Source organism: Sus scrofa, chromosome 15, assembly GCF_000003025.6.
Source record: "Sus scrofa isolate TJ Tabasco breed Duroc chromosome 15, Sscrofa11.1, whole genome shotgun sequence".
NCBI classification, from domain to species: domain Eukaryota; kingdom Metazoa; phylum Chordata; class Mammalia; order Artiodactyla; family Suidae; genus Sus; species Sus scrofa.
In genome coordinates this window covers 121,179,179-121,201,028 of record NC_010457.5, presented here as the reverse complement: position 1 = coordinate 121,201,028, position 21,850 = coordinate 121,179,179, and the positions used below count along the sequence as shown (strand labels likewise).

Genomic DNA, 21,850 nt, shown 5'->3' with positions numbered 1-21,850 from the left:
TACAAATACTAATGAAATAGTCCTTCAAGTAAATATAAAGCTGCATGTGGTAAATATATCAAAGAGAAGGTACCTTGTGTGATGAGAATTTATTTATTTATTTATTTAACCCGAATTTATTTATTTATTTATTTTTTATTTTTATTTTTTTTGTCTTTTTGCTATTTCTTGGGCCCGCGGCATATGGAGGTTCCCAGGCTAGGTGTCCAATTGGAGCTGTAGGCGCCGGCCTACACCAGAGCCACAGCAACGCGGGATCCGAGCCGCATCTGTGACCTACACCACAGCTCACGGCAACGCCAGATCCTTAACCCACTGAGCAAGGGCAGGGACTGAACCCGCAACCTCATGTTTCCTAGTCGGATTGGTTAACCACTGCGCCACGACGGGAACTCCTGATGAGAGTTTATAATGGGTTTATAAGAGGAATCTGACTATCAGAGAGATCAGGAAAGACTTTTTTTTTGGCTGTACCTGTGGCACTCGGAAGTTTCCTGACCAAGGATCGAACCTGCATCACAGCAGTGACCTGAGCTATTGCAGTGGCAATACCAGATCCCCAACCCACTGTGCCACCAGGGAACTCCAGAAAAGGCAATCTCAAGGAAGTGATCACTGAGATATAAGAGATGAGTAGGAGCTTACTGGGTAAAGGCAAGAGCGAAGAGCATTCTAGGTGGAAAAATAGCCTATGCAAAAGTCCTGTGGTGGCCAGTAGCACAGCAAGTACAAGAGCCTGAAACAAGGCCTGGGTATCTCTAGTTTAGGAAGTAAGGCAGTTGGAGTTCCCATCGTGGCTCAGTGGTTAACTAGGAACAATGAAGTTTTGGGTTCGATCCCTGGCCTCGCTCAGTGGGTTAAGGATCCAGCGTTGCTGTGAGCTGTGGTGTAGGTCACAGATGCAGCTCAGATCCCGAGTTGCTGTGGCTCTGGTGTAGGCTGATGGCTACAGCTCCGATTAGACCCCTAGCCTGGGAACCTCCATATGCCGCGGCAGTGGCCCAAGAAATGGCAAAAAAAAAAAAAAAAAGGAAGTAAGGCAGAGCATGGTGGGAGATGAGGTTAGAGAGTGGTAAGGGTTAGACCAAAAAGGATGGTGTAAACCGCCGTAAAGTGTTGGATCTTTACCTTGAGTTCGATGGTATTGCCCCAAGAAATTATCTTCAAAGACAATGAGGCCTGTAAGATTGTTATGTCATAGGCTGTGGGAGGCAGAAGGATGCTCCAGACTTGAGTCTCTTCCTCCCCAGCTCTTTCTCCTTCTCCAGCTGAGTGGGACTGGCCCTTGCTGACACCCAGGGCTCTGGCTGCGGGCATCTCCATGGCCTTGGCAGCCTCCATCAGCTCCCTGGGCTGCTACGCCCTGTGTGGCCGGCTGCTGCATTTGCCTTCTCCACCTCCGCATGCCTGTAGCCGAGGGCTGAGCCTGGAGGGTCTGGGCAGCGTGCTGGCCGGGCTGTTGGGGAGCCCCATGGGCACTGCATCCAGCTTCCCAACGTGGGCACAATGAGTCTTTTCCAGGTATGTGGACAGGAGTGTGGGTAGGGGAGCTGGAGGTACAGGAAGGGGACTGCTTGAAAGCTGTGCCCATCACTCTGCCAGGCACCTGGCAGCAATGATCTCAGTTAGAGAGGTGCCTAGAAGTGGTAAGGGGCTAGGGGTGTGAGGAAGACACCAAGTCAGTCCTCAGCCCCTTCTATGGCTCAGGCACTGCACCAGGGCTGAGGTTCTAGAGAGAAATAAGTCAGGTGAAGTCCCTGCTCTCTTGGGGACTTTGGGAGAGAAAGGTGGACAATTTAAGAACAAAAGTAAATAAGATTATTTCCAAGAGTGGTAAGTCCCATTAAGAACACAAAACAGGGAGGGAGTTCCCGTTGTGGGGCAGCGGAAATGCATCCGACGAGGAACCATGAGGTTGCAAGTTTGATCCCTGGCCTCACTCAGTGGGTTAAGGATCTGGTGTTGCTGTGAGCTGTGGTGTAGATCACAGATGTGGCTTGGATCTGGCGTTGCTGTGGCTGTGGTGTAGGCTGGCAGCTGTAGCTCTGTTTCGACCCCTAGCCTGGGAACCTCCATATGCCATGGGTGCAGCCCTAAAAGGGAAAAAAAAAAAAAGAAAAGAGAGATACAAAACAGGGGGTGGGATAGTGGTTGAGTAAGGGAGGCCGATTTAGGTATCGTGCTCAGGGATGCTCCTTTGGAGGGTGACGTTTGAATTGGGATCCAAATCAATGAGAAGGGGTTGGCCCGGCGAAAACCTTGAACTGCTGAGGAGGCGGCTGTGTTTTTTAGGCTGGATCTCGGCGAGTGGCCCACTTGGTGGGGCTGCTCTGTGTGGGGCTCGGGTTCTCCCCAAGGCTGGCCCAGCTCCTCAGCACCATCCCACTGCCTGTGCTTGGTGAGTACAGCAGGACTGGTGCTGAACCAGTACCCCCCAGCATGGCCCAACTGGTTGCTTGTGGTTGACTCCCTTTCTGTCCAAACAGTCTCCCTAATATATGGATGTGAGTATGTGTCCACTGCCCTCATTTTCTCAGTGACATCTTGGCCTCTTGACAGGGCTTCTGGGCTCCTGGCAGAATCAGAAAGGAGCCTTTTGGTGTCTCTGCCCAGCACAACCTACCCTGCCTTGCAATGCCTACTCTCTGACTTGCTAGCTCTCTCCTGACCTCTTCGATTCTTTCCTTACGAGACAGGTGGGGTGCTGGGGGTGACCCAGGCTGTGGTTTTGTCTACTGGATTCTCCAGCTTCCACATGGCTGACATTGACTCTGGACGGAATGTCTTCATTGTCGGCTTCTCCATCTTCATGGCCCTGCTGCTGCCGAGATGGTTTCGGGAGGCTCCAGTCCTGCTGAGCACAGGTGGGAGGAGCGGGGAGGGAGTGAGGAGTTATGGCAGTGGGAAAGCAAGGGCTCAAGGCTCCAGGTCCTCTGGACCCCAGGCTCCCCACTCCCCCGCTCCTGCCCTTCTCTGGGCTTTGGTGTAAATAGTCCATCCATGTGTTTAGCAAATATTTATTGAACACCATGCCAGCCTCTTGGGATACAGAGGTGCCAGCACATGTTACAGTCTAGTAAGAGGGATGAGATGGGTAAAAACATAACCTGGAAAGATTCAGATAAAGGGCTGTGGTGCTCAGCAGTGAGCGAGATGGTTTCTGTAGCTTTGATGGAGAAAGTAACACTCAGCTGGCCTTGAAGGATAGCAGATTTAAACATACTTGGTGGGAGTTCCTGTCATGGTGCATCGGAAATGAATCTGACTAGGAACCATGAGGTTGCGGGTTCGATCTCTGACCTCACTCAGTGGGTTAAGGATCCAGCATTGCTGTGAGCTGTGGTGTAAGTCACCGACGCGGCTCAGATCTGGCATTGCTGTGGCTTTGGCGTAGGCTGGCAGCTGCAGCTCCGATTAGACCCCTAGCCTGGGAACATCCATATGCCGTGAGAGCGGCCCTAAAAAGACAAAACAACAACAACAACAAAAAACAAAACCATATTTGGTGAGAAGATCATTCCTGGTGGAGGAGCTATCATAAATGAAGACACAAAAGTACGAAGTCATGGGGGTATGTCCTGGGAGCAGCAAATAACTTTGTTATCTCAGCTTAGCAAATAGCAGTGGTTCTTAACCAACGATGGTTTTGCCCCACAGAGAACATTTGACAACGTCTGGAGACATTTTTGGCCTCTATAAACAGGGAAAGGTGGTTGTTACTGGCATTTAGTAGGTAGAAGGATGCTGCTAAACATCCTACAATGTGCAGGACAGCTCCCATCAAACAGAAAATTATCTAGTCCAGGAGTTCCCATCGTGGCGCAGTGGTTAACGAATCCGACTAGGAACCATGAGGTTGCGGGTTCGGTCCCTGCCCTTGCTCAGTGGTGAGCTGTGGTGTAGGTTGCAGACGCGGCTCGGATCCAGCGTTGCTGTGGCTCTGGCGTAGGCTGGTGGCTGCAGCTCCGATTCGACCCCTAGCCTGAGAACCTCCATATGCCACGGGAGTGGCCCAAGAAATAGCAAAAAGACAAATAAAATAAATAAATAAATAAATAAATAAAATGTAATGCTAAAAAAAAAAAAAGAAGAAAATTATCTAGTCCAAACTATCAGTAGTACTGAGACTAAGCAATACAGGCTAGACTATAGGAGGTAAGAAGTGGGAAACAAGGTTGGGATTTTATTTTTTTATTTATTTTTTATTTATTTTTGTCTTTTTGCTATTTCTTAGGCCGCTCCCGCGGCATATGGAGGTTCCCAGGCTAGGGGTCCAATCGGAGCTGTAGCGGCCAGCCTACGCCAGAGCCACAGCAACGTGGGATCCGAGTCGCATCTGCAACCTACACCACAGCTCACAGCAACGCCGAATCGTCAACCCACTGAGCAAGCGCAGGGACCGAACTCGCAACCTCATGGTTCCTAGTCGGATTCGTTAACCATTGCGCCACGACGGGAACTCCCTTTTCTTTTGTTTTTGTTCTTGTATTTTTTTAATTTTTGATTTTTGTTGCTGTTGTTGTTGTTTTGTCTTTTGTCTTTTCAGGGCCGCACACGCAGCAGATGGAGGTTCCCAGGCTAGGGGTACAATTGGAGCTACAACTGCCAGCCTATGCCAGAGCCACAGCAATGCCAGATCCGAGCCTCGTCTGTGACCTACACCACAGCTCATGGCAACGCCGGATTCTTAACCTACTGAGGAAGGCCAGGGATCGAACCTGCAACCTCATGGTTCCTAATAGGATTTGTTTCCACTGCGCGACGACAGGAACTCCTATTTTTTAAATTTTTGTCTTTTGAGGGCTGCACCAGTGGCATATGGAGGTTCCCAGGCTAGGGGTCCAATCAGAGCTGTAGCTGCCAGTCTAGATCATAGCCACAGCAACATCAGATCCTACACCACAGCTCACGGCAATGCCGGATCCTTAACCCACTGAGTGAGGCAGGGATCCAGCCTGCGTCCTCATGGAGGCTAGTTGGGTTCGTTAACTGCTGAGCCATGACTGGAACTCCACGGTTGGGATTTTAATACCAAACTTTTCAAAAACAGGGAGCCTGGAAATATCAAAGCATATCTGGAGGGCATGTGGATGCTCAGAAGATAGGGTGTTGAGTAGGGATCCTGTGGGAAGGGTCTGTGTTTGGAAAATGAGAGCAGAGAGACAAAGTGGGGCGGTATGGAACAATTCAAAACATCTGTTCTTAGTCCAAGACTTAGGCTGAGGTTGGAAGTATAAGCCTCCTTGGTTTTGCATAGGATCAGAGTTCCCCTCCTGCCTGGCCCCAAACCCCTGTAGGCTGGAGCCCTTTGGATGTGTTACTGCGCTCACTGCTCACAGCACCCATCTTCCTGGCGGGACTCTTGGGCTTCCTCCTAGAGAACACCATTCCCGGTAAGTTGAGGCCAGGCCCCAACAGACTGGGGAGTAGCCAGGAAGTCATCACTCCCTGGGTTGGGTAGTGGTCTGACCACCCTCTCTTTTGCAGGCACACAGCTTGAGCGAGGCCTTAATCAAGGGCTGCCATCTCCTTTCACTGACCAAGAGGCACAGATGCCTCAAAAGTCCAGGGAGAAGTCTGCTCAAGAGTACGAGCTTCCTTTCTCCATCCAAAACCTGTGTCCCTGCCTTCCCCAGCCCCTCCGTTGCCTCTGCCCGCTGCCCAAAGATTCTGGGAATGAGGAAGGAGGATCCTCTGAGCCAGGAGAGACAGCCGACTTGCTGCCTGGCTTCGGGGAGCAGCGCCCTGGATCTAGCAGAGAAGAACTTAGGTCCCAGTAATTACCAGGACTCCTACTTCTACCTTTGTTAGTTTAGCTCTAAAACTTGCTGGAGAGTCAGCTCCTAGGCTCTACTTTCTCCTGGGGAGAGAAAGTGTGTGTGTGTGTGTGTGTGTGTGTGAGAGAGAGAGAAAGAGAGAGAGAGAGAGAGAGAGAGAGAGAGAGAGAGAGAGAGAGAGAGAGACATGGTCCTATCTAAAGGTCTCATTTCCCAATACGTGTATTTGCCTTTCCTTCTCTTAATTAGGCCTAACTCTTCCAGAGCAGGGGCCGTGGTTCAGTAGGCCATGAATGAATGGGTGATATTTTGCCTATGAACTATCTACTCGACCCCAGCATTCACTTAACTGATATTTATTGAGTGCTCCCACATGCAAGGCCCTAAAAAATACAGATGTAGATAAGACAGAGTCCCTGCGCCTTCAGAGCACTTCCGCTGTAAAAGGACATGTAATTATGAACTAAAATCCAAAACAGAAGGCAGTCTGCAATAAAGATGAAAACAATACTAAGGGAACAACGAGGAAGAAGCAATGAATTCTTCTATACTGGCAAAGGCTTTAGGATAAAAACACCACTGAGACTGGCCTTGGCAAGAGGAGGATTTCTGGTTGTGGAACATAGATGGGGAGAATTTTTCAAGCTCAGGTATCCAGCTGGAGCAAAACCCAAGTTGTACAGGGTACAAGATGAGGTGAAGGACTTCAAGCTTCCCTGTGGTGATGGAGCATCAGTATGCGGGTGGATGGAGGGAGAAATGAGACAGGAGAGGTAAAGGATTAAGTCAGACCATTGGACTTATGCCTGGGAGACTCTCTTAGTGCTCTTAGTGCTGGTGAGGACCTGAGAGATTTATCTAGTGATGTTCAACCCCCTCATTTTACTAAAACAAAACAAAGCAAAGCAGAACAAAACAAAAAAGACTGGATAGATAGGGAAGGGAAGTGACTCGGAGTTTTTAACAAGCCCAAATCTGGGGTCCCCTCTCTTGCACCTCATCTGGCATTCCTTCTACTCTACCAGCACACCCTAAGGAGCGCCACTACCCCTCCGCCTCTATGCCAGGGGATCCTACAGCCTCTTTTCTGGCTTCCGTCCACGGCGACCTTCCACCTCCGAGCGCTCGGGTTATCAGCCCGGCGGGCCCACAGGTCCCGCCCACATCAGGACGGGGCTCCGCCCCAGTGTCCCGAGACCCCGCCTCCCCGTGGATGCGGGGAAAGGCTTTTACTCTAGGCCTCTCGGTTTGCGCGGGCGGGCCAGCCTGCCGCGGGGAGGGTGAGAGTTCTTGCGGCCGCTCACGGTAGGTGGGGTCGAGGTCTAATGGGGCGGGGACCTGGGGCCGGGCGGCGAGAGGCCCCTGGGACCCTGCGGGCTGGCACTGGTACCCGCATTACCTCCTTTGAGCTTCCTCCCAGAAGGGACACGCAGGAGGCCGGGGTCCAGGGCCAGGCCTCCGGGGGTGGGCGGGGCCTCGGGGCCCGCGCGTGCGCAGCCCGCCTCCTGGCCGCGAGGCGGGGTTTGTGAGACTACTCCTGTGCCGGCAGCTTGGTGCGACCAGATTTCCTAGCCGGTTGTCTGCTTCATTGTCCCCTTGAGGGGTCCGGAGCCGCGGCTCTGGCAGCCGGTGTGTAAAAATAGAAACCCAGCCGGAGAAGGCTTTTTCTAGTGAGGGCGAATGGGAACGACGCCAGACAGGGTTCCTGGGGTGGGACTGTGGTAAAGGGAGCGAGGGTTCGTCCTCTCCCAAAGGGGCGGGTCTTGGCGTCGTCTCGCCTGGACTGTCGCTGGGGCCTTGCTGCCCTCTGCAGGATGGCGGAGGAACTGCGCCAAGAGAGGGGCTCAGGGCCAAGGGGCGGGACTGGGTGCAGAGCCGGCTTAGGTAACTCCACTCCGCTGTTGGCCCGCGGAGCTTTTCCTCCGTTCATTCAAGGTAAGCGGGTGAATCCGGTTCGTGTGACGCTTAAAGGCGTCCTTGAAGGAAAAAAGAAAAAGATGAGATATAGAGGCCTCAGAACAAGACGTGCGTGGTGGGAGCAGCTAGCCCCAGGTCTGGTGCTGAATTTCCTCCCAGCTTTTTAGGAGGCTTGTTGACCCTGGCCACATTTGAAACTCCTCCCCTGCCCGCAAAATAAAACATCATAAAGCTTGAGGGTCCTGAGCAGGCTTCCCAAAGTGACAAGCTCGGATAAGCAACCCAATTTTAGTGACTTAAGAGTGCTCACTGGAGAGTGCCCTTGAGGGAGGAAAAGGGCTTGGCACTAGCTATTTGTGACCTTCAGTAATGTGGAGCTCTGGTCCAGTGAAGACTAGGTTAATCATCCCAAGATCTCTTCCTAGTAGGAACAGCAGATGAAAAATGTGACGGAAATACCATCCTCTGAACTCAAGGTTTTGAGGCTGATACAAATAAAAATCACTGTGTGAATATATATATATTTGTTTGTTTTTTTAGGGCCGCACCCACGGCGTATGGAGGTTCCCAGGCTAGGGGTCTGTAGCTGAGGGCCTACACCACAGCCACAGCAATGCCAGATCCGAGTCATGTCTGCGACCTACACCACAGCTCACAGCAATGCTGGATCCTTAGCCCACTGAGCAAGGCCAGGGATTGAACCTGTGTCCTCATGGATGCTAGTCAGATTCGTTTCTGCTGAGCCACGTCGGGAACTCTATATATCTATTTTTTGAGGGCCACACCCACAGTGTATGGAAGTTTCAGGGCCAAGGGTTGACCTGTGCCGCAATAGTGACCTGAGCCACAGCAGTGACAACACTGGATCCTAACCTGTTGAGCCACCAGGGAACTCCAATATGTATATTTCTATTTCATCTGTCCAGTGACTACAAATTATGTTACAAAGCTGTGCTTCAAAAACTAGGTTATGGTTGGAAGAATATGGCTTAGACTGAGATGGAAATGATTGGAAGAATAAAACCATATTAGCCACATTAATGAAGTACAAGGATTTTCATTGTTTTTTTTTGTAGTCTGGGATCTTGGGATCTGCACCCTTCAACTTCACTTTAAATTTACAGACAGAATTTCTTTTCTTTCTTTTTTCTTTTATTTTCTTTCTTTCTTTCTTTTTTTTGTCCTTTTAGGGCTGCACTTGCTGCATATGGTGGTTCCCAGACTAGGGGTCCAGTCGGAGCTGTAGCCGCCGGCCTATAGTGCAGGCACAGCAACATGGCATCCAAGCTGCATCTGCATCCTACACCACAGCTCTTGGCAATGCTGGATCCTTAACCCACTGAGTGAGGCCAGGGATCAAACCTGAGTCCTCATGGATGCTAGTCGAGTTCGTCATCCACTGAGCCATGATGGGAACTCCTGTAGATGGAATTTCTATCACTTTTTTGTTTGTTTTTTGTTTTTGTTTTTTAATGGCCACACCTGCGGCATATGGATGTTCCCAGGCTCGGGGTTGAATTGGAGCTTCAGCTGTGGCTTAGCCACCATCAGAGCAATTCCAGCTCTATCTGCAACTTAAACAGCTTGCAGCAACAGTGGATCCTTAACCCACTGATCGAGGCTGGGGGTGGGGGTGGGGGGAGAAAGAGTCCTTGTCACTTTTTTTTTTCACCTGCAGGGAAAATGATCAAACTGCCGGTAAAGTAGCCGTAGTTCCTGAACATCTACTAGGGTAAGGCTACAGATTTAGTTGTTGAAGTAGAAAGGCTGATTTCCAGATGTACAGCAGGGTGTGGTATCGTTGATGGTAGTGCCTTGCGTGGGGGTGTGGGCAGTGATTAAAGTGGAGTTAATTCATGGCCTCTACCTCTGTGGTGTGCTATGCCTTATATTGACTTCTTAGTCATTCAGGGTCTTCTTGAAATGGGATTGGGGCTTTTCTCTTTGTTTCTGGACACAGAGTTATTAGCTCTTTATTTGTGTGTCATTGATCACTTTGAGAATTTGACCGTAGCTTTGACCTCTTCCTTCCAAGTGGGTATGTGTATATATGCACAAATTTTGCATGCAATTCTAGAGGATTCACGTGCATAGATTCTACATTAAGAATCCTTGTCTTAGGAGTTCCCGTTGTGGCTCAGTGGTTAACGAACCCAACTAGTATCCATGAGGACGCATGTTCGATCCCTGACCTTGCTCAGTGGTTTAAGGATCAGGCATTGCCATGAGCTGTGATGTAGGTCACAGATGTGGCTCAGATCCTGCGTTGCTGTGGTGGAGGCTAGTAGCTGCAGTTCCAATTCGACCCCTAGCCTGGAAACTTCCATGTGCCACGGGAGTGGCCCTCAAAAGACAAAACAAAACAAAAAAAAGAATCCTTGTCTTAGAGAGTGTATATATATTTAGGGAGCAAATAAATGTATATATATACACATATACATATATTTACTTAGGGAATATATATATGTGTGTGTGTATATATATATTGTATTTAAAATTCTGAGAGCTTCCAGAGTTTTGTTTTTGGATAATGATCAAATAATTTTAATTTCCTGCCCATGACACTTATGATGTTTTATAAAACAAGAACTATTTCTTCTCTCTTTCTCTCTCTTTGTTTTTTTAGGGCTGCACCCTCAGCATATGAAAGTTCCCAGGCTGGGTGTCGAATTGGAGCTGCAGCTGCTGGCCTGTGCCACAGCCACAGCAATGCCAGATCTTTAACCCACTGAGCAGGGCCAGGGATCGAACCCGCATCCTCATGGATACTAATCGGGTTTGTTACCGCTGAGTCACAACAAGAACTCTGGGAACTCCTCTTTTAGATGTTCTGGGAGAGGGTGGCATTGACATATTTATTAGGAATGTGATAAAGATACAACAAAAATGGTTTAGGTTTCCACATTGTTGTATTATTAGAAAGCAGAAAAGAGAATTAAAAAAAAAAAAGAAAGCAGAAATACTAATACCAATACGCTGAGACTTAAACACTGTAGAAGAAGGAGATCTTTTTTGTCCTCTAGAAATTTAATATAGAGGGAAAACTCTTCAAAATTCTAAATAGGTTTTTAGTGACAAGAGGTAGTAAGGTTGGTGCTCAGCTAGTTATATACCAGGAGGGTAGGGAGGAAGGGTATCATGTAACTCTGTGCCTTCTGTTTTCTTAGGGAGGAATTTTCACAAGATGTATTTGACATAGAACTGTCTGAGTGGTGTCCCCCCAGGCCTACAGTACCCTGGGGGGCTCTTGTTGAATGAAGACTCTCCTGCAGATGGAGGAACTGGAGCAAGGCCTGCTGATGCAGCCGTGGGCATGGCTACAGCTTTCTGAGAACTCCTCTTGGCTAAGGCTTATATCACCCAGCAGGGCTATGCCTTGCTGGTTTCAGATCTTCAGCAGGTATGGCATGAACAGGTGGACACTAGCGTGGTCAGCCAGAGAGCAAAGGTAAGTGTGAAGAGACGTACTGCTGCGGGTGGCAGTGGACATAATTTCTTTCCTAATGAAAGTCAGGGGACATTAACATCAACCAGCTTGTTAGCCTTTAGGTTGCCAAGGAGGATCAAGCCAGGTGGAGACGATTCTATTTTTATTTATTTATTTTTTGTCTGTTGTCTTTTTAGGGCTGCGCCCGCAGCATATGGAGGTTCCCAGGCGAGGGGTCTAATTGGAGCTACAGCTGCCAGCCTATACCACAGCCACAGCAATGCCAGATCTGAGCCGCATCTGTGACCTACACCACAGCTCATGGCAATGCCGGATCCTTAACCCACTGAGCGAGGCCAGGGATCGAACCTGCCACAACCTCATGGTTCCTAGTCAGATTTGTTTCTGCTGTGCCACGACAGAACTCCGAGACAGTTCTGATTAATGTTTTGCACTTCTATCTCTGGCCCTAGCCCTGTGATCTTTCCATGTGGGGGGGGGTGTATGTTGTGTGTGAGTGTGTGTTTCTGTACTGCATTCAGTAGAAGGTGAATTGTGAGGTAGGCCAGTTGGTCACTCTTCTTTTTGTTTTCTTCTTTCCTGTTCTAAGGTTTATATCTTTCCTTCCCTCCTCTCCTGCCCATCATCTCATATTAACCAGAGTTTTCCTTTGCTGTTACTTATGAGAGAATCAGTTTCCTTTTAGCACACTTGCTCTCTGCAACCTCTGCTGTCATTTTAGGAGCTGAACAAGCGCCTGACTGCTCCTCCTGCAGCTTTTCTCTGTCGCCTGGATGAGCTGCTTCGCCCGTTGTTGAAGGACATTGCTTGCCCTGGCAAAGCTACATTCTCCTGTGACCGTGTGCAGAAACACTGATACTGCGGGTGCGGAGTGAGCTCTCCGGTCTCCCATTCTATTGGAATTTCCACTGCACCCTAGCTACCCCATCACTGGTAAGTGCAATGTGTATATGGGGTAGGGGAAGGGGTGCAGCTGCTTCTCTGCCTCAAAGCTCCTCAAATGAAGCTTTAGGTGCTCTTATTTTTTCTTCTGGTAAATTCTGTTTGAAATTCTTCCCCAGTTAGAAAACATCTCTTGGAGTTCCCATCATGGCGCAGAGGAAACAAATCCAACTAGGAACCGTGAGGTTGCAGGTCGATCCCTGATCTCACTCTGGCGTAGGCCAGCAGCTTGGATTAGACTCCTATCCTGGGAACCTCCATATGCCACGGGTGCAGCCCTAAAAAGGACAAAAGACAAAAAAAGAAAATGTTCCTTGACTAGATAGAAGGCAAAAGGATTTCTTGATTGCTACCTTCTTTCCTTGCAAAAGGAACAGAGTTTGTGTCTGCAAGCTTTACTGGGTATCTTTATTCGTTACTTTATTTGTCCAACATTTATTAAGCATCTGCTATGGGCTAGTTGTTGGGTGTCCAGATCTAAAACAATATTGGCTATTCCTGGAGTTCATGATCCAATGAGACAGCAGACAGACAGGAAATAGGATGAAGTATGATACATTCTTTGATTGAGTTAAGCCCAGAATGACTGTGGATCTGAAAAACTATTGAGGAGATAGTTTCTGAGCTGAGTTTTGTTTTGTTTTGCTTTTTATTGTCTTTTTGCTGTTTCTTGGGCCACTCCTGCGGCACATGGAGGTTCCCAGGCTAGGGTCTAATCGGAGCTGTAGCCGCAGGCCTACGGCAGAGCCACAGCAACGCAGGATCCGAACCACGTCTGCAACCTACACCACAGCTCACGGCAACACCAGATCCTTAACCCACTGAGCAAGGCCAGGGATCAAACCCACAACCTCATGTTCCTAGTTGGATTCATTAACCACTGAGCCACAATGGAAAGTCCGAGTTTTGAAGACGAATAAGAACTTATTGAGAAAGTTAGAGGTCATTCTAGGCAAGAGTGCATTTTGAGGAACGTGGAGATGTACAAGTGGGGGAATCTGATGACAGCAGGGAGTTGTGAGAAATGAGGTAGATAGTGGCCAGATCATTTTTTTTTTTGTCTTTTTTTTTGCCATTTCTTGGGCCGCTCCCGCGGCATATGGAGGTTCCCAGGCTAGGGGTCGAATCGGAGCTGTAGCTGCCAGCCTACACCAGAGCCACAGCAACACGGGATCCGAGCCGCATTTGCGACCTACACCACAGCTCATGCAACGCCGGATCGTTAACCCACTGAGCAAGGGCAGGGATCGAACCCACAACCTCATGGTTCCTCGTCGGATTCGTTAACCAGTGCGCCACGACGAGAACTCCCAGATCATTTTTTTTTTTTTGCTTTTGCTTTTTAAGGCTGCACTCACGGCATATGGAGTTTTCCAGGTTAGGGGTCGAATTGGAGCTATAGCTGCCAATCTACACCACAGCCACATCAACGCAGGATCTGAGCCAGGTCTGTGACCTACACCACAGCTCACGGCAACACCGTATCCTTGATCCACTGAGTAGGCCAGGGATTGAACCCGCAACCTCATGGCTCCTCGTCAGTTTCATTTCCTCTGTGCCACAGTAGGAACTCCGGTGGCCAGATCTTGAAGGAGTCTAATGAATTTGGATTTTACCCCAAAGGTAACATGGATTCATTGAGAAACTTTAAGCAAGAGTTTAACATGATTCAATATGTAATTTATCAAGATCACCCTGGTTGTAAGGTAGGGTGTATACCAGTGCTGGGGACCTTTCTGAACATTCTTGGCATTTAATCCTCACAACCATCCAACAAGATATGTATTATTATCTCCATTTTTCAGAGTAGGAAGCTGAGATTGACGATAACTTGTCCAAAGTCATCCAGTTTATAAATGAATGAGCTGAAATTGGACTCCCAGATGGGTCTGATTCGAGAGCCCCATTTTCAGGGGTTCAGAGGATGATGTCCTCTACTCGTAGCATTTCTAGGCTCCAAGAGCTTTTATTAGAGATTGGTTAGTTGAGAGCAAAGAACTAGTTTGCTTTTCAAGAAACTGGTCTCTGGTGTTTTTGATCTGGTATTTTTGACCCAACTTAGACTTGAGCATTTGAGAACTACTGCTCATTCACCTCTGAATTTTTAAGCTCCATAAGCAGTGCTGAGCAGATAACAGTCACTCACATTTGTTGTTTTTGATTGAACATCTCGTGAAAATTTCCACCTTGCTTTAGATAGAATTTACCTATTTTGTTCAGGACCTCTGTAACTTTTTCCAAGTAACACCAGGGGGCACTGTTCCCTCAGTCATGCTTATTCTGGCACCAAAACATTTGGGCTGCCTTGGGGAAGCCCTAGCAACAGCTGTCTTCATTTGGTATCACACAGCCCTGGAAATTCAGAATAGTGAAACTGGGGAGACACATCTCTTTGGAAGCTGATAGGCCTTAATTTTTTTTTTTCCCCAAAGGACTACAGTAAAGAATACGTATATAATGATTTTAGGAATGAAGGTAATATGTAAAGAAAACCTAGCTATTCTAGGCAAATTCCTCTAATTGGGGAGCTGCAATGAAAAAAAGAGGCAACAGTACTTGGAGTGGGATGAGTCTTGGTTGGCTGTGGGGAGAATTAAGCATTGAAAAATGAACAGTTATGCTACTAAAATTATATTATTAAAAGAAGAAAAAGAATGTCATCCCAGGGAAACCCCTGTACCTGAGGGAGCTTTATAGGGAAAAAGTTAGAGCCAGTGGACACTGGCGAGGGTGTAGGCGGATACTATTTTAGGCTTGTGTGTGTGTCTGTGAGGTCACACAGTCATAATTTTTGTTTGTTACTCATTCTTGTCATAGTTTTTATTTAATTCTTTTTCAATGAGTAACTCATGCAAAAGGCAAACGCTTCAAATAGCATTTAGGGGTATGTAGTGAAGAAATAGGTTGTCTTTCTACTCCCTTTCCAGTCATTTTTCTTCTTTAAAGCAACTACTGCTGTCGTCTTCTCGTGGATTCTTAACGAAAGCTATACGTGAGCACGTACGAATGTGTATGTGAATAAACACATATGTATATGTGAATTAACTCATATAATCAAATACACATCTGGGTCTCTGTCTGTATTTTCATAGATCGCAGCATGTTCTTCACACCGTTCAGTACCTGGCTTTTTTCACTTAGTTATACAACTTAAAAATCATTCATAACAATACATTTAGAAGACTTGCTGTAGCATTTTTTAATGGCAACATAGCATTTTGATTGTTGAATACATCAACATGTATTTAATTGATCTGCTGCTAGTAGACACTTCAGTTGTTTCCATTCTTATGTTGCTATAATTAGTGAACATCTTTGTGTGTACTTTTTCCATGTGTAAATGTGTGAGTAAATTCCTAGAAGTGGAATAGCTGAATCAAGGAACATTTGCATCCTTAATCTTGCTAACATAATGACATATTTTCTTCCAGAGAGATTATGCAGCTTAGCTCCTCCTGGTCATACAGGAGAGTAGGAAAACACATAGTTCCCCACACCTTCTACCACGTGGTGCATTCATGTTAATAATTTAACAGTTTTTATGTCTCTGCAGGATATTACGGAATATATACAGCTTTGGGTCTCTACTTTTTTCCCCACCCCGCAGCATATGGAATTCCTGGGCCAGGGATCAGGTATGAGCCGTGGTTGTGACCCAAGCCACAGCTGTGGCAATGCAGGATCCTTAACCCACTGTGTCAGGCCAGGAATTGGACCTGTGTCCCAGCACGCCGATCCCTTTGCGCTACCATAGGAACCCCTGGGTCTCTGCTTTCTAACACTGAGCCCATTTCTACTGCTGGCCAGCTTCTCTTCATCGCTGCTCCTCTTTCTGACTCTCTTTTTTCTAGTGTCTAATATAATTGTTTTTTTGTTGTTCTTGTTATTATCTTTTGTTCCCTAATGTAGTTCTTCACATTGCATATTTTGAGTTTGAGATTTGTCATCTCTTTGGCTGTTTTATGATTCCCAGAAGTCACATCCAAATATTTTTTTCCGTGGTGGAAAGAACATAGGCTCTGGGCCCAGCAGGCCTGAATTTGTAACTCAGCTCCACCACCCTGACTAAGTGTATTCCCTTGAATAAGCTACTGAGTTGTTATGAGGCTTGATTTCTTTATCTGGGAGATGGAGATACCAATCATGATCTTCCTGTGGAGCCGTGAGGATTAAGTAAGAGAGCGGATGTATTATTACTTAGCCTTAGCACTAGAGTGGACCTGTGAGGGCAAATGTTCCAACTCCATAGTTTTTCTTTTTTTTCTTTTTTTTTTTGTCTTTTTGCCATTTCTTGGTCTGTTCCCGTGGCATATGGAGGTTCCCACGCTAGGGGTCTAATCGGAGCTGTAGCCGCCGGCCTACTCCGGAGCTACCGCAGCGTGGGATCCGAGCCCTGTCTGCAACCTACACCACAGCTCACGACAACACCGGATCCTTAACCCACTGAGCAAGGCCAGGGATCAAACCTGCAGCCTCAACCCGCAGCCTCATGGTTCCTAGTCGGGTTCGTTAACCACTGAGCCATGACAGAAACTCCTCCATAGCTTTTCTTTTTAAAAACAGCAATGACCATGAGAGTACTTGGGGATAAGCCTCTTTCCATCTAGGAGCTGTCAGAGCCAGGGCTAGAACCCAGGTGTCCTAATTCCCAGTCTGTTACTCTTGTCATTATATCCAAACATGATATGATTCATTCTGGGATTGATAACTGCCATTCTGCTCTTCCGCCTGTGACTTGAGAACATTTCTATGGGAAATCTGAAGACGTTGGGGAGAATTATAAATAGCTTTTCCTCTGGAGAAGATTGGCAACTCCTGCTTCTATATCCACCACACTTCCTGACTTCCTTAACTGTTGGGAGCTCTTTGAGGGCAGAGGCCTCACAGGGTCACAGCACATCTTCGCACCCAGTAGGTATTTGTTGAATTGACTTATTGAACTGCGTCTTTTCATATGTTGCCGTCTGTAAGTGAAGGAGAAGGCGTGTCCCTGACCTCCTGAAGCCCTTCAAGATTTTTCCTTGTAGTGTCTGTGGATTTGCTTTGAAATCTATTACTTCAGGCACAATGTCTTATTCTAATTAGTGGATCTAAATTAGGGTTCAACTAATTTTTTTTTTTTTTTATGGCTGCACCTACAGTATATGGAAGTTCCCAGGACAGGGATTGAATCCGAGCCACAGCTTCAACCTACATCACAGCTGCAGCAATGCCAGATCCTTTAACCCACTGCGCCAGGCCAAGGATCAAATCCGCACCCCCACAGGAAGGTGAGCTGCTGCAGTCAGGCTCTTAACCCACTGCACCACAGCAGAAACTCTAGGGTTCAGCTAACTTTGAAATGAAGTATACCCCAGTGATTCAGGGTGATGTAACTCAATCCTATGAAATTATTTGAGAAGTTGAAATATTTAATGATTAAAACCTTAAAAAAATGCTGTATAGGAGTTCCCGTGGTGGCGCAGTGGTTAACGAACCCGACTAGAAACCATGAGGTTGCGGGTTCGGTCCCGGCCCTTGCTCAGTGGGTTAACGATCCGGCGTTGCCGTGAGCTGTGGTGTAGGTTGCAGACGCGGCTCGGATCCCGTGTTGCTGTGGCTCTGGCGTAGGCTGGTGGCTACAGCTCCGATTCGACCCCTAGCCTGGGAACCTCCATATGCTGCGGGAGCGGCCCAAAGATGTAGCAAAAAGACAAAAAAAAAAAAAAAAAAAATGCTGTATAGACATTGTAGTCCTATCAATAATTTCAGGTGCCTGATATGGCATTACTATATTTAGTTAGATATGGCATTGATTAAAAACTGTTTCTCATCATGTTTCATGCTGTTATATTTACTGCCACTCAAAGGAATTGCCATGAAAGTTGCCCCCCTCTTCCCCTCCCAGAGAGAGGTTGGTTATTCACTTTAGGAGTTATTTGAGTACTGCCACCAAACGGATGATGATGCTGTTTGGTTAGCAATGGCAATTAATTTCTCTTCAACCCAGTGAATATTGACTTGCTTTCATACAAGTGTTCACCTGTTTTTCTTCCTGATCTCCCTTGAGGAGGACCAAACTTAAAACAATTCCTAGGAAAGAGAAATGAGTCTAGGGCAGGTAAATTTTCCAAAAGCAGAGCTTCTGCCATGTTCCGAACAGTACTTCCTGGAGTTTAAGTTTATCCTAAGGACGAAGCTGGGAGACAGTCCTAGGGTGGGATGTGCCACGGGACAGAAAGAAGTGACAGGTCTGTGTAGCTGTCTTGATTGCTGGCCTCCCACTCTGCACCGTTCCCCTGCGTTTACTTGGGTCCTGGTGCTGGTATAAAAACGCTGCCACTGAACCCTAACTTCCCCCACCCCAGCACCCTCTCCGTGTCTTCTCTTCTAATCTGTCCTAAGGGAAAAAAAATCTTTTCCTCTGAGTTTGAGTCACCTTATACTTGAAGTCTTTAGTAATACATTTTACTAGAAAATGAATGGAAATAAGAACATAAAAGCTGAAGAGTCCAGATTTCTGATCCCGATCCAGATGAGTCTGGCTTGCACACCTTGTGGGGCACTTCAGTACCTTTTCTTCACGGCACGCCTCCGTAGGCTGTCTTGTCCAAAAGTTCTCCTTTGAGATCTAGGGCAGGGGGTGGCGTACTATGGCCAGCAGGCCAAATCTGGCTCGCTGCCTGTTTTTGTGAAGTTATATTGGAACCCAGCCATCCTCATTTATTACATGTTGTCTGTGGCTGCTTTCCTACTTCAACAGTAGAGGCGAAGATTGTGACAGGGACTGTATGGGCCACAGAACCGAAAATATTGGCTATCCGGCCCTTACAGAAAAGCTTGCTGACCTCTGATCTAGAGCAGTTCTCCTCAGCGCCTCCTTTAGTTCATCTCCTTGGGGGAAGTGAAGGGAACTCTCATAAATTATCTATTTTAGCTGGTTGATTTTAGCTGTGTTTTTTTTTTTTTTCAACAGGCTAAGGGACACCTCACATAAGTGAATAGAATGGTTACTATACAGCTCTGCATTATCATATGAGAGCATCTCCCTAGCTGCACTGCTGTGTGGCCAAGTTTGCATCCTGCTTACCTACATGGAAGGGGCAGGGTTTATTCCCTCCTAGGCTGTCTCTTGGTGACTGGCTTGCTTTTATTACAACAATGACCTTAGACTTTGCTGCATTTGTGGGAACAGATCGAAACTCTGGCTTCATTCTGAGCTATCATCAGCTCTGAAATGGTTTATAATTCAAAGCTCTCTACTTCTGGTTGATATTTGTCTTCTATTACACTCTAGTTAGCATACTCTGTTGTAGCCATATCTACTTTTTTTTTTATTTTTTCAACCATATCCATGGCATATGAAAGTCCCAGAACCATGGATCGAATCCGAGCCCTATCTGTGATTGCAGCACAGCAGCAGCAATGCGGGATCCTTAATCCACTGCACCACAGTGGAAACTCCCACATCTCCTTTCTTGGATCTTCTGCTTTTGTCTCTCAGTTTTTGCTAAATGTTGAGTCCACGTTTACCTGTTATCAACTGTATCATATCCTTCTCTTTAAATCACAACTCTGGGTTATCTATTCATAAGTGTTCTCCTTTATTCTTTTCATCCTTTTATCTGTGCCACAAAGAAAATCTTTGAACCTTTTTCGTATTAATTATTATTCTTTTTTCTTTTTAGGGCTGCACCTGCAGCATATGGAAGTCCTTAAGCCAGGGGTTGAATCAGAGCTGCAGCTGCCAGCCTATACCACAGCCACAGCAATGCCAGATCAGAGCTGTGTCTGTGACCTATGCCACAGCTTGCATCAGTGCCAGATCCTTAACCCACTGAGCGAGCCCAGGAATTGAACCTGCGTCGTCATGGATGCTAGTCAGTTTCTTAACCTGCGGAGCCACAACGGGAACTCCTTTATTTAATTATTATATTTGCTTATTTTCATATAAATGTGTTGCTTCCCTATGAAACTACAAGCTCCTGTGAAAACATTTGTTTTTCAGTATTTTTTCTTTTTTTTTTAGGGCCACACCCGCAGCATATGGAAGTTTCCAGGCTAGGGGTTGAATCGGAGCTGCAGCTACCGGCCTACACCACAGCCACAGCAGTGCAGGATCAGAGCTGTGTTTTCGACCTGCACCACAGCTCACGGCAACGTTGGATCCCTAACCCACTGAGCAAGGCCAGGGATTGAACCTGCATCCTTATGGATACTAGTCAGGTTGGTTTCCACTGTGCCCCAATGGGAACTCTAGTGTTTTTTTTTTCCTTATACAGTGTTAGGGAGTACTTTGTGTGTATCTGTTGGCTAATTGCTGTCTCTTCCTTGGAAGGTCACCCAACATTTGATTCGTCCTCTGATGGGCATGAGTCTGGCGTTGCAGTGCCAAGTGAGGGAGCTAGCAACATTGCTTCGTATGAAAGACCTAGAGATCCAGGACTACCAGGAGAGTGGGGCCCTGCTGAGCCGAGGTGAGAGGTTGTTTTTGAGGAGTCGGGTGTTGGGGGGGCGGTGGCGGTAGTCAAAGGGCCTTAGAAAAGGGGAAGACTCATTTGCAGTAGGAGGTGCTTCCCCGAGGGTGAGTGTTGGGTACTGACCAGGAACTGGAGACTGGATGACACTTCTTTTGCCTCAAGTACCTGGCTGGGGCCCAAGTGTCCGATTGAAGCTGTAGTTGAGTCCAGACATGCCCTAGGCTATGGCAGGGCCAGACTCTGGAAGGGGGCCAACAGGTGTACAAAATTGCATGAGGGCCACACAACGTAGGACTTTAGGAAGCTGCAGAGCCCCAGCTTCAGAATAAAAATTCACTTTGACCCATCTCTGTGGTGGGAAAACACCTGCCGCCACTGCATGTCATTTACTGCTAATCTCCTTTCCTCCTCCCGTTTGTCCTCTTCTCCCACTGGGCCAGGTGTCCCTGGGTGTTGCATCTTTATCCTCTTTCCCAAGTAGCCCTGGGCCCTGTTCCCCTTCCACCTCCCAGAAGAGTCTTAGAAGGAGCTTCCTTCTAAGACTCATATTTCTTTTCTGTGTCCCTTCATGTTACAGATCGGTTGAAGACAGAGCCATTTGAAGAGAAGTCCTTCTTGGAACAGTTTATGGTAGAGGTAGAGTAGCTGTTCTTCCCTTTCTCCTCATGCAGCTTTGCTTTACCTCCTCTTGCCAGGTACCTGAGTGGTGACTTGCGTGTGGGGTGTTAGACTGCTTGCGTGGTTAGAGAGCCCTTTTTCTGGAAAAGTCCACCTATCTGGAAAGTCTGATAAAGCTGCCGATGTAGCCGGGGAAGATGGGGAGAAGTAGGAGAAAAGATGTAAAAAAGCAAAAATGGGCTGATTAACATTTGTAAAACATCTGTGTTAAAGTGCCTGGGAATTTGGCTTGGCATTCTCTAACCTTGGAAAGCTTGGTTGACCTGTTGCTAAGTTTTTGCTTGTGGAGATCTGATCCCAGGTCTGGATGGTGGAGGTTGCGGGGTGGGGGGCTAGTCATTATTACTTGTCCAGACCCTTCGACATCCCGCAGCAGAGGAAGGTGAAAAGCACAGGGCTACCATCTGGGGACTGTCTTGTGGGCACAGTAGGCTGTGGAAAATCACAGTGTTTATACAAGGGGACTGGCAAAGGAATGAATGGGGAGTAGATAATTGTGGCCTGTCAGAAGCTCCTGCCTAGGTTTCCCTTCTAAGGACTGAGCCCGGCCAAAAGAAACATCCATTAAATGCCAAGCAGGGGGAATATTAATAATAGTGACCTTTGATAATACCAGTCAATATTGATCT

At 47.3% G+C, this 21,850-nt stretch overlaps 2 protein-coding genes across 2 annotated transcripts in view; both read left to right on the top strand.

The window, feature by feature from the left end:
• Window positions 1-21,850, top strand: part of SLC23A3 (solute carrier family 23 member 3) — a 98,191-nt gene that overhangs the window by 2,962 nt on the left and 73,379 nt on the right. Inside the window, 11 exon segments of the mRNA XM_021074746.1 lie at window positions 1,269-1,487; window positions 1,490-1,521; window positions 2,293-2,398; window positions 2,697-2,864; window positions 5,298-5,393; window positions 5,488-7,082; window positions 9,373-9,426; window positions 10,862-11,142; window positions 11,864-12,075; window positions 20,402-20,540; window positions 21,121-21,179. Coding sequence (XP_020930405.1) covers window positions 1,269-1,487; window positions 1,490-1,521; window positions 2,293-2,398; window positions 2,697-2,864; window positions 5,298-5,393; window positions 5,488-5,780 — 914 coding nt within the window. The 3' untranslated portion in view covers window positions 5,781-7,082; window positions 9,373-9,426; window positions 10,862-11,142; ... (1 more) ...; window positions 20,402-20,540; window positions 21,121-21,179.
• The window catches only part of NHEJ1 (non-homologous end joining factor 1), an 89,463-nt gene continuing 78,555 nt past the window's right edge, over window positions 10,943-21,850 (top strand). The window contains 6 exon segments of the mRNA XM_021074747.1: window positions 10,943-11,027; window positions 11,030-11,142; window positions 11,864-11,978; window positions 11,981-12,075; window positions 20,402-20,540; window positions 21,121-21,179. Of these exon segments, the coding sequence (XP_020930406.1) occupies window positions 10,949-11,027; window positions 11,030-11,142; window positions 11,864-11,978; window positions 11,981-12,075; window positions 20,402-20,540; window positions 21,121-21,179 (600 nt within the window). The 5' untranslated portion in view covers window positions 10,943-10,948.